Source organism: Peromyscus maniculatus, chromosome 14 (assembly GCF_049852395.1).
Source record: "Peromyscus maniculatus bairdii isolate BWxNUB_F1_BW_parent chromosome 14, HU_Pman_BW_mat_3.1, whole genome shotgun sequence".
In the NCBI taxonomy this organism is placed as follows: domain Eukaryota; kingdom Metazoa; phylum Chordata; class Mammalia; order Rodentia; family Cricetidae; genus Peromyscus; species Peromyscus maniculatus.
In genome coordinates this window covers 38,987,169-38,999,570 of record NC_134865.1, presented here as the reverse complement: position 1 = coordinate 38,999,570, position 12,402 = coordinate 38,987,169, and the positions used below count along the sequence as shown (strand labels likewise).

Sequence of the window (12,402 nt, the reverse complement as noted above, 5' to 3'; positions counted from 1 at the left end):
ACAGTTCAAGCTAATCAACTGTCTCACTTATCCAGAGGGCCTGTTCCAGTTCCATGGGGGCTCCTCAGCTATTGGTTCACAGTTCATGTGTTTTCACTAGTTTAACTATTTGTCCCTGTGCTTTTTCCAACCATGGTCTCAGTATCTCTCGCTCATACAATCCCTCCTCTCCCTCGCCGATTGGACTCCCAGGAGCTCCACCTGGGGGCTCCAGGTGTCAGCTTCTGATAGGCACTTACTTTCTCTTCAGTCTCTTCTAATAATAGCTTTTTGTTTACCCCCTTTCTCAATGTTCATATCTGAAAACTAAAAACTCCCAAACCTGGTGTGTTAGGGCTCTGTAAAGGAACAGAACTGATCAAATGAATGCATATGTATTAGAAAGGGCTGTATTAAAGTGGTTTATAGTCTGTGGTCCAGGTAGCTTAATAATGGCTGCCTCCTGATGGAAAGGCAAGGAAGCTAGTAGTTGTTGGGGTCACAGGACTGGATGTCTCAGCAGTTCCAATCTGTTGCTGGAATTCTGGAGAACTCCTAGAAAGCTGCTGATCTTCAGTCTACATTAGAATTCTGAAGAAATAAGTTCTAATACTAGCAAAGGAAAGCCTCAGCAGTAGGGTAGATCAACTTACCAGCAAGAGTGAGGACAAACATGGAAAAGGCAAAAGGTTTCTTCTCCCATGCTCTTTTTATGTGGCCTCCCACCAGCAGATGTGTCCCAGATTTAGGGTAGATCTTCACACCTCAAGTGTTCCAATCAAGAGAATCTCTAATAGATATGCTTTGCTGCTGAAGTTTTGGTTGATTACAAATGTAGTCACATTGACAGCCAATGTTAGCTCTCACAGGTTCACCCTTTGTTGACCTGACATGCAATCACATCTCCTTATGTCATACTTAATTTCTAAATGAAAATAATAGCCAGGCCAGAATTTTTTTTAATACAGATTTTTTTTTAAAGATGTATTTATTTATTATGTATACAGTATTCCTCCTGCATGTTGCCTGCAGGTCAGAACAGGGCACCAGATCTCTTTATTGATGGTTGCGAGCCATCATGTGGTTGCTGGGAATTGAACCTCTAGAAGAGCAGCAACTGCTCTTAACCTTTGAGCCACCTCACCAGCCCCAGGCCAGAATTCTTCTAGCATGATATAACAATCTTATGTGCAAACGCAAATGGATTATTTATTTTGGAATAGGTGTCAATGTCCCTTGAGGATGCTTGGTCTTTTAATGTCTCCTAATTTAAATGTGATAACCACTGATACTATCCCAATCAATGGTTTATAATAAAGAAAACATATAATATCTGCTTAATATATGTTTATATATGTACAAACACATTCTTAACAAAATAGGGCAAAAGTACTCATGTCACATACAGTCCTTATTTCTGCAACTGGCCTTAGCTGGTATTTTTAACTGTTTTCCTCTACTACCTATTCTATATTTCTTCTACTGTAAACTAACACCTTAGCGGGCCTTGGTTGTTTTTCTGGAGGAGTCACCCATACTTTTATTCCTGAAGGGTCTGTGCCCTTTGTTGTAACTAGAGTTTTCCTGCCTGGCCCACAGTCAGGACAAATCTCTGTCACCCGCCAGTCCCACTGCTGCTCAGACCCAACCAAGTAAACACAGAGACTTATATTGCTTACAAACTGTATGGCCGTGGCAGGCTTCTTGCTAACTGTTCTTATAGCTTAAATTAACCCATTTCCATAAATCTATACCTTGCCACGTGGCTTGTGGCTTACTGGCATCTTCACATGCTGCTTGTCATGGCGGCGGCGGCTGGCAGTCTCTCTCCCACTCAGCCTTCCACTTCCCAGAATTCTCCTCTCTCCTTGTCCCGCCTATACTTCCTGCCTGGCCACTGGCCAATCAGTGTTTTATTTATACAGAATGATATCCACAGCATTTTTTGTCATTCTTTTTAGATTGGTTTATAGTAGTTTCCAATTGACTTTAATCACAAAACATAGTAACAAGAGACACCCTAAAAGTTCTCCTGCACCGTGCAGAAGCAATCCAAATTCTCCCTGTCAGTCTCGATCAATCACTTTTCCTAACACTGTTAACCCTTTCTTTGCCTGTTGGATTAAGGGCATCAGAAGGCCACAGTAGCAAGTCTCAAGCTTCCAGTTCAATGAAATGTTTGTTTTGCCTGTGCCAGGAGTGCTCCACTGCCCAAACTCCTAGGCCCATAGAACTTAAGGTTGTAGGGACAGGAAGCAAAAATTGTCCTAGTTTGTTACTATGGGTGACAGTGAGTGAAAGAAATCATTTCTTTTTTTCCCCCCTTTGATTCATGAGCTGGTGAATCCCAACTATTGAGAGAAACTGTACTTTATATTAGATGCTGTTTCAAAGCATATACCACCTTCTGGAACACCCTGCCCCAGCCCTTTAGGCTACTGTCATGTAATTAGTGCTATTACTGTGTCTTCAAAAGGCCAGTCCACCTGGCAGCAGTGACGCATACCTTTAATCCCAGCACTTGGGAGGCAGAGCCAGATGGATCTCTGTGAGTTTGAGGCCAGCCTGGGCTACAGAGTGAGATCCAGGATAGGCACCAAAATTACACAGAGAAACCCTGTCTTGAAAAACCAAACAAACAAACCAACAAAGAAAGCAAAAGGCCATTCCACCATTCTTTCAGGACAGCTGCTTCAGGATGGAGGGGAGCATGATAAGATCAGTAGAGTCAACGAGCGTGGGCCCACAGTTGTACTTCTCTGGCTATAAAGTGAGCTCCTTGGTCAGAATCAATGTTGTGTGGCATACAGTGATAGTGGATAAGAATTCTGCAAGTCCATCAGTGATAGTTGGAGCTGAAAAATTTTGTGCAGGATAAGCAAATCTACTTCTGTCTTAGTTCTTTTTTATCTCTCCCACCTTGGAAGACTTTTTTTTTTTTTTTTGTTTTGTTTTGTTTTGTTTTTTGAGACAGGGTTTCTCTGTGTAGCTTTGCGCCTTTCCTGGAACTTACTTGGTAGCCCAGGCTGGCCTCAAACTCACAGAGATCTGCCTGCCTCTGCCTCCCGAGTGCTGGGATTAAAGGCGTGCGCCACCACCGCCCGGCTGTCTTAGTTCTTTCGAACCTATCTGTTTTAGTTCCTATGTGAAATGTTCCCTGTGTGTCTCTTTTCTCACGCCACATTTGGTATATGGGGAATACCTCATATATGCTAACAGTTCTGCCATCTCCACGTGGGAGTATCATACAAATCAGTTTAATTGGATCTTTCTCTTAAGCAAAAGGCTTTTATTTATTTATATAAATCAATATCTTATAAAACTATATCTGGTGATGTAGATGATCTTCACTTGAGTTCCCCCACAGGTTCTAGAATCATTGTCTCCATGAGCTCATCTTTCTCTGCTCACCAGCTGTTCCTTCTGGAGTTCCATTTTGTTTGCACAGGCTCCATCTTTCTGGTCATTCTCAAGTATATCTTGCCTCAATGTGTCATAAATACATTACCTTTTCATACAGTCATAACATACTTACATATGCTCTTGCTACTCTACTACTGTGGCCTTAGAAAATTCCTCTTGTACCTAGAGTTTTTTTTTTTTAATTCACTTCCTAATTTATGTACTCATCTGTAGGCTCAACACACCCATATTATTCGAACTTCCATATTATTGTCAAACTGTTTTTCCTAAACTAAAATCTAGGTCATGATGATATTTTCTTGTGAAGCCTCTGGAGTGGCTGATTAGTGTCTCTTGGGATGAAAGGTAACCCTGGATCAAGATAACCCTTGCCTTTCTTGACATCCTTTCCTTCCTTTCTTTCCCAAATATATTCACTGGTGTTTTTCATCTGTCTCTCTCCAATATTGTTTACTCTTCTTTTCCATATCAATGTGGTGGATTCAATCTTGTCTTTGGGTCAAAACCAAGAGATTCTGACTTTATAAGAAAAGGAACCCATTGTTATACCTCTAGCTTACATGTGGAACACAAATGTCAGAATGATGAATCCATGTGCTCAAAATAGAGCAACTTTTCCTTACTCTATAGTCAAGGTTTTCTCACTTAAGAGTCTATAATTCAGTAAACTGCATGGAAGAATTCTTCACTCTATTAATACACAAACAGATGGTGGTTGCTTAAGATGACCTAAAAGCTCTCCCTGCATTAGCACTTATTGAGGAAATAACTATAGTGTGCTAAAATCTTTATGTTGATTTTTATTTAATTTATCATTTCCTGAAGTTTAGAGTTATAAATTGATTTATTTAACAGTAGCCTCAGAAGATGTATCTTCATTTTTCCTTCAGAAAAGTGAGATTATGAGATCATATAAGATTAAAACTCTTTTGTGGGAAACAAAAGCCCAAATGGAGTCTTTGGTGGACTTTAGATCTGTAGTGCTCAATGCATGAAGGAGATGAAAGCAGACAAAAGTAACAAATGCAGCAAACAAGGGCATGGAAGGAAGCATAAAAGGCGATGATGAATGCCATAGCAGCCTGCTACCCCAACACGCTCCTGCAATGGTTTCTTAGCAAAGGCAGAGCTATAAAAATAGAATTTCAGTTTTGTATTTTAAGATCACATCTAAAAGCAAACAATGTAGAAGGAGTGGAATTAAATATTCTGTGGAATAGAGACAATTTCAAAAATCTGAGATGTAAAATGAAATGGACTTTTCCCAGACAATATAATTAACTTACTAGTTAAAATACTAATTTTACTCACATTTTTTTCAGTTGAATATTTTATTATTCAATTTAACATGTAAAATTTCTTCAGATTATCTACAGAGAGAAAATTTCTCAGTCTATGAAAAGTTTCCCCTCAAAATATGTTTTGAACCATTTCTTTTTTTCACCTAACAAGAAAAGTAGCTCACATTGGGAAACATGTAACTGTACTTTGAAAATAGACATCTGCATTCTGCCACATATATACATACCTCAAAAAGGCAAAGTTGGATTACTCTTAAGGATGTAAATATAAATTTTCAGCTATCAAAGCAAGTTGACTTTTATAGTATGTTCAGAGCAGACCTGGTGACCCATGCCTGCAGTGACAGCACTCTGGAGCCTGAGGTAGATGAACTGTGTTGAACTCAAGGACAGTGTAGTTTGCATCATGAATCCCTGTCTCAAAAGAACCAAAAAGAGAAAATTTATTCTTGCCTTTCTTGATTGGTCAGAAATTTGAACTCACTGTCTTTGGGCTGAAGTCACGGTGTATGCAGGGGCCATACTGTCCTTTGTGGTTCGATAACATGAAAATAGCAATATATATTTTATTCTAGAATAGGCAGTAGGACCCTGTCATCGATGTGAGGATCATTTACTATTAAGAAATCTACTAATGCTTCAATGTCTCCAAAAAGGGAATATACTTATATCTACGTTTGACTTACTGCATAAAAAAAAGAAACAAAGCTTAATATATAAGGTTATTATTTTAAAATTTATAGAAACTCATCATAAAATATTTTCTTGTGGGCTAGAGAGATGGCTCAGAGGTTAAGAGCACTGCTTGCTCTTCCAAAGGTCCTGAGTTCAATTTCCAGCAACCACGTGGTGGCTCACAACCATCTGTAATGAGATCTGGTGCCCTCTTCTGGCCTGTAGGGATACATAAGACAGAACAATGTATACATAATAAATAAATCTTTAAAAAAAAATTTTTTTCTTGTTTTTATTTGTTTGATTTGTATTTTGATCTTACTGTATAGCCCAGACTGCCTTCAAATGCATGATTCTCTTGCCTCAGCCTCCTGGGTGCTGGGGTTGCAGGCATGTACCACCATTTCCTGTAAATACTTAACGTGTGTACATGTGTGCATGCAGATGTGGAGGCCAGAGGTCAATCTTGGGTGTTTGTTTATCACTTCCCACCTGTTTTGGGAGGCACTCTTTCACTGAATTCAGAGGTAGGTATTTTGGCTAGACTTGCTTGCCACCAATACCCATGATCTGAGTTTCTCTGCCTCCTGTGCTGAAACTACACATGCATGCCACTGTGCCCAGAATCCACACCCAGGTCCTCATGCTTGTACAGTAAGTGCGTGTCCATTGATGCTGCCATTAGTCCAGTCTCGTTTACATAACTACCTGAAATCTTAGAATTGGAATAGATGTGTGTAAGAAATCAACTCTGATTTCCCTTTTTCTTATATGTAATTTTAGTATGCATAAATGCAAAGCCATTAGTATTAAAGCAAGAAGCAAATAATAACAAAAATACAAGTGTGCATAAGTATGAAACTACAAATGAGTATTGATCATTGATCATTTTTTTCGACTTCTAGCATTTAAATTAGGATTTAATTTTTATGGCACTGATAGTATTTCATTGTTTATGGAGCCATTTCCGGGGGAGACTGGCTTACAGCAGATTTCCTGGTATTCTAACTCTTAAAGTCTTTGAAGATAAGGTGATCCTTGACCTATAGATACAGGAGTTGTGATATAGTTGTATCTGTTGGAGGTAGATTCTCCATGATCTGTTGATCTGTGCATTTTGTTTCATTGTGGTTTTCTGTGATGGTCTCCATTTTCTATGGAGAGGCTTGTTTGTTTGTTTGTTTGTTTGTTCATTCGTTCATTTGTTTGTTTTTTGAGACAAAGTTTCTCTGTGTAGCCCTGGTTGTTCTAGAACTCACTCTGTAAACCAGGTTGGCCCCAAACTCATGGGGATCTGCCTGCCTCTGTCTCCCAAGTGCAAGTGCTGGGATTAAAGGCGTACGCCACCACCTACAACAAAGAGAAGTCTTTTAAAATGAGGGTTGGCACTACACCTTCCTGTGGATATGAAGGTAAGATGTAGAGCATGTTAAGGAATTATGCTGCTCTAGAAATGTGGTGGTAGTAGATGCTTTTAAGGTCCAAGATCTCATTAGCTCTGGGAAGCTGGCTAGGTTTCCAGTACCAGGCAGATTTTCCTATTTTTGAGTGGATCTTAAGTCTAGTTAGATCACTGTTGGTTGTCACTAACGGGAATACCCACTTACCACACCTTTATGTATCTTACCATGCTGGTGATTACTATGGTTCATAGGTGTTGCCGCTGTGTAGTGCTGTTTGATTGCTTACCTCCATTGGCAGCTTACGCAGTGTTTTCTGGAACCATGGAAGCTAGACTACAAGGAGGCGGCTTTCAGGTCAGATCCAGCCTGAATGATCCAAGTCCTGTGTCCTAAGTGTGCAGCATTTCCAGTGATGGGGGCTCATCCTCAACCCTGAGAGACAACTGAGGGCTACGTTGATAATCTATATCGTTTGGGATTTACTTGGTTACTCTGACCAACTATTTGAAAGGAGATTTCTCGTGCTTGGTACTGGAGTTTTGTGGTTCTTGTGGGGAGCATTGTCAGTCCAAGTGACTTAACTTCCTTTAAAGTGTGCGTGTATGTACACACTTATGTGTATTTTTTATAGTTTTAGGTAAATATAATTCCTTAAGGCTTTATCAAACAACCTTGGTAGGACCTGTCTTTCAGTCCTCCCTCTCCGTCTGCACTGAGCACTTATCTGCTAATGATTGGGATTTTGTAGGTTGCTTTCACTGGGCTTCTGTGAGTAATGGTGCAGTGAGTTCTGTTGGTATGTAAAATCTCTTTCAGATAAGTCGTCAGAAGGAGGATTAGTAAATCATGTGGCAATTCTATTTTAACATCTTGGTGGGAATGGAGCAAAAACATAACACAAGGATCTGGGAGTTCTGCCCACACCTGCCTCCCCTCTTGCCATCAGAAGCACTGGCATTGCCAATTGTGCCCTGCCATACCCTGCTTTTATGTGATTTTTGCAATCTCAGGTCCTCATGTTTATGTGAAGAGAACTTTACCCACAGAGTCATCTCCACAGCCCTCTTAACTTGAGAAGGTCTAATGTTACACGTAATGCCTACATTTTACTTTCCTCAACAGTGCACATGAGCACCGTTTTCTGAAAATCCTTGCTAAAACTTATTATATTTGGTTTTGCTGTTTTTGCTTTTGATTTCTGTTTGTCACATGTAGCCATGTGGGCCTAGAACATCCAAGGTGTGTGAGGATGACTCTGAACTCCTGATCATCCTGGCTCCAAGAAGGTGCTGAAATTGCAGACTTCTTTACCTTGTTTGGATAGTGGCCATACAAATGGGTGTCTCTGTGACTTTGATTTACAACATTTCCTGTTCCTGACGTTGATGCTGTGTTTCATTTCTGTATCTTTTTTTTTTTGTTTGTTTTGTTTTTTTGTTTTTTGTTTTTTGTTTTTTGAGACAGAGTTTCTCTGTGTAACAGTCCTGGCTGTCCTGGAACTCACTTTGTAGACCAGGCTGGCATGGAACTCACTGAGATCCTCCTGCTTCTGTCTCCCAAGTGCTGGGATTAAAGGTGTGAGCCCTTTTGTAGATTTTTAATTGGCAGTGGAGGCTGTTGCTGCTTCAGCTGCTTCTTCCTTGTCTTGTGTTGTTGTTGTTGAGTAGTGTGCTCCATGCAGTAACCCTCATTGTGTCTGTGGTTGGCAAATATTCTCTCCATTGAGTTGATTGCATTTCTGCACTAACATTTTCCAGTTTGATGCCAGAACTATGTCCAGTAATTATTGTGACATATATTGTCTTGGAGCTGCTTCATATTTTCCTTTAGGGATTTTGCTGTTTTAAGTCTTGTTAAAGTCTTCATTTTGAGTTAATTTTTATTATGGGTAAGCTACAGATTCTGTTTCATTATTTAGCACATCTATATCTAATTTTCTCAACACATTTTTTGCTAAGACTATGTTTTCCTTGTGTAGCCATGGTGCCTTCTGGATCATATAACCCTATTCTGTAAAGCTTTGGTTCTGGGCTGTGTATGTTATTCTGATGGCCTTGTATCTGTCTCTGTGCCATTAGTTTTGATGACTGTAGGTTTATATTATGTTCTGAAGTCAGGAAGTTTGAGACTTTGAAAAAGATACTTAGATATTTGGCATCTGTAAGATTCCATATTATTTTAAGGATTTTTTTTTCTGCTTCTGGAAAAAAGAAAAAAGGCATTGGGATTGTCTTAAATCTGTAAATCACTTTCAATACTGTGGGCATTTAAATAGTGTTAAAGCTTCCAGTCTACTGACAGAGGATGTCTTTCATTTTTCTCACCAATGTTCTTTGACTCTCGTTAGTCAAGTTCTGCCTTTTTGGCTAAATTTATTTTTTTTTAAGTATTTTTTGCTTGACCTCGTTTTGTTCATTTTCCTTTCAGGTTGTTTGCTGTCTGTGTAAATACAGCGGATACTTGTTGACACTTTATTCTACAGATTAAATAATTATACAGTTCACACTAGAATGATAGAAATTCATTTATTCTCATAAGATTTTTATGGACTATTTAGAGTTTCTGCATCCTAGATAAGTAGAAGACTTTTACAAATGGAGATCTGTTTCTTTTCTTGCCTGATTATTCCATCAGGACTTGTACTATTGCCATGATCGATGTGAGATGGAACATTGCATGTTATATGCCACTGAGTATTATGTGCTGCGTTCATATATGGGCTGTATTATGTTGATGTAATTTCCTTCCATTCCTAGAGTTTTGCATTTTTTTAAATTATGAAAATATATTGAGTTTTGTTGAATACTTTCTGTGCACCAAGGGTAAGGATCCTGCAACTTTTGTCTCTTTTTCTTAATTAATGAATCATGCTTCTTTAGTATAGAAAAACATCTTTAATATACATGAGAGCTGAGCATGGTGATTCACTCTTGTAATCACAGCTCTAGGGATTGGAGGCAGGAGGATCTCCAACTTGATGCCACCCTTATCTGCACAGTGAGTTACAGATTAGGTTTAGCTATGAAGAAAGACCCTGCTTCAAAAAAAGAAAATACATGATATATGAGAGACAGCAGACTATGTAAATATATAAATCTTAGGAATTTGAATAGATTTTGGTCATTGTATATTATATGTAAAATCAACTCTGATTTTCCTTTTTCTTATATATAATTTTCATATGCATAAATGCAAAGCCATTAGTATTAAAGCAAGAAGCAAATAATAACAAAAATGCAAGTGTGCTTAAGTCTAAATCTACAAATGAATTTTTTCACTCATCATTTTTTTCAGCTTAGCATTTAAATTAGGATTTAATTTTTATTTTACTGATAGTATTTCATTATTAGAACATATTTTCTATATTTACTTTGAACCATATGAAGTTAGTATTTTTGGACTTCAAAACTGGTGAAATACTAGCAATTTGATATATGGCAAACATACATACATACATACATACATACATAATTTAATATGGTTGTTAAATTTTCATAGAATGTAACTTTATTCTAAAATTAAAATATTTTTAATTGAAGTTATTTTCAGATTTTTTTAAAATTCATGTGAATGGATATTTTGCCTGCATGTTCTGTGTGCACCATGTGCATGCCATGTCTATGGAGGCCAGAAGAAGGCATTGAATCCCAACCATGGCAGTGCAAGGTTCTCTGGAAGAGCAGCCAGTGCTCTTAACTGCTGAGCCATCTTTCCAGCCCCTCTTTTTTCTTTTCTAACAAATTCTATGTGTATCAATACTTGCCTTTCCTTTCCAGTGTCTATTTATAAAACATCCTCAAAGTTGAATACAAGTACCCTGATGATTTTAATTAGTAGTGATGCTGTCACTTGTGTTTTTTTAAATATGCAAACTTTGAACATTGCCTTTTATAATGCTAGCCATCTGAGTGTGTGTGCTGTGTGTATGCTTTGTCTTGTTATAGCCCCACAAATTGCTTGTGTCTATCAAAGGATGAAGATGATAATAGCTAACATTCCTTGAGGGTTTATTATATGTTGCACTGGCCCAAGCCTTTTATTAACTTCTGTCCTCCTCATAATAGTGCTGCAGTGATGGCTCTACTGCCAGCCCTTCTCACACCTGAGGAGATGAAGCTGAGAATGTCCGTACTCCTTGCCCAAGGACATAGGCTAATGAGTAGCAGAGCAGGATGAAATAGTGACTGATTTCTTGAATGTAAAACAAAACTTGAATCTTCTCTCTCTTTCTGTTTGGTTACTTTATTACTTATGTGTGTGATTAAGTATCAATGAGTGAATGCCACATGTGTGTGGGTACCCTATAGCAGGAGTTACCTGTAGTTGTGAACCCCAGATAAGAGTGCTGGGAACACCATGGATCCTCTCAAAGAGCAGCCAGCGCTCTTAACTTTGAGTATCTCTCCTGCCTTTGTTACACATCTTAAAGTAAACTAATGCCCTCCTGTTCTGTGTTTGGCTCATAGGATGGACAGCCTGAAATTTTGTACATTTTTTGGAGTGCAGTTACCCAGGCACTTTCTTCTCACTTTCATGCAGCAACAAACTGTAAGTTTGCCATCCATTTGGATTCATTTCAAATGTTTAGTTGCTTTAAAATTTGATGTCAAACATTTTGCTGTATTGCTTTATAAAACTGTTTTATTACTATTCTAAAACTCCTGGCTGGGTGGTGGTGCTTGTCTTTAATCTCAGCATGCAGAAGGCAGAGGCAGGTGGATCTCTATGAGCTAGAGGCCAGCTTGATCTACAAAATGCATTCCAGTACAGCACACAGAGAACTACACAGAGAAACTCTGTTTTGAAAAAACAACCAACCAACCAAGCAAACAAACAAAAAACCCTCCTGTTGTTTCTCTTCGACTTCTTTGACTTTTTGAGACAGGATTTCACTATGTTGTGTGACCCTGGAACACACGGAGATCCTCCTGTCTCCGCCTCGAGTGCTGGGATTAAAGGCCTGTGCCACTACCATCCAGCTTAGAATAATATTCTTAATTGAGCTGATTATTTCCTGTGTGGATAATATAAAGCGATTGATGATAAAAAATTAGTTAATTCTTTATTAGAGTGAATTTTTTTTTTTTTTTGTTTTTTGAGACAGGGTTTCTCTGTGTAGCTTTGCGCCTTTCCTGGAGCTCACTTGGTAGCCCAGGCTGGCCTCGAACTCACAGAGATCCGCCTGGCTCTGCCTCCCGAGTGCTGGGATTAAAGGCGTGCGCCACCAACGCCCGGCGTGAGTGAATTATTTTTTAAATGAAGCTATAAAATTGAAGATTTGCTATAAATAAAGAGATCTGAATTGTGAATTACAAGTTGATCATTAGAATCTGATTCATTCAGGCCTATCAGATGCCTCAGCAGGTCAAGGCACTTGCCACTCTAGAATGATGACCTAAGTTTTATTACAGGATCCATATAAAGGTAGAGAAGTCTTATATGATTTTGTGTGAAGTGCTGTTTTTGATTTGCTGAACTAAATAAAGTGTATTACTTAAAGAAAAAACAGGTAACAAGAACTGACTTCACAGAATTGTCCTCTGACATCCACATGCACAACTGTGGCATGCACACTCCAGCTCCACTATATGTACATACAATAATAAATTTAATGAAAAAAA

General features: G+C 38.7%; 1 protein-coding gene across 2 annotated transcripts in view; it reads left to right on the top strand.

The window, feature by feature from the left end:
• Positions 1-12,402, top strand: part of Cog5 (component of oligomeric golgi complex 5) — a 328,847-nt gene that overhangs the window by 190,974 nt on the left and 125,471 nt on the right. For both annotated transcript variants that reach the window (XM_006989525.4, XM_076550822.1), the window contains one exon: positions 11,248-11,329. In XM_006989525.4, coding sequence (XP_006989587.1) covers positions 11,248-11,329 — 82 coding nt within the window. The remainder of the gene's footprint in view (positions 1-11,247; positions 11,330-12,402) is intronic.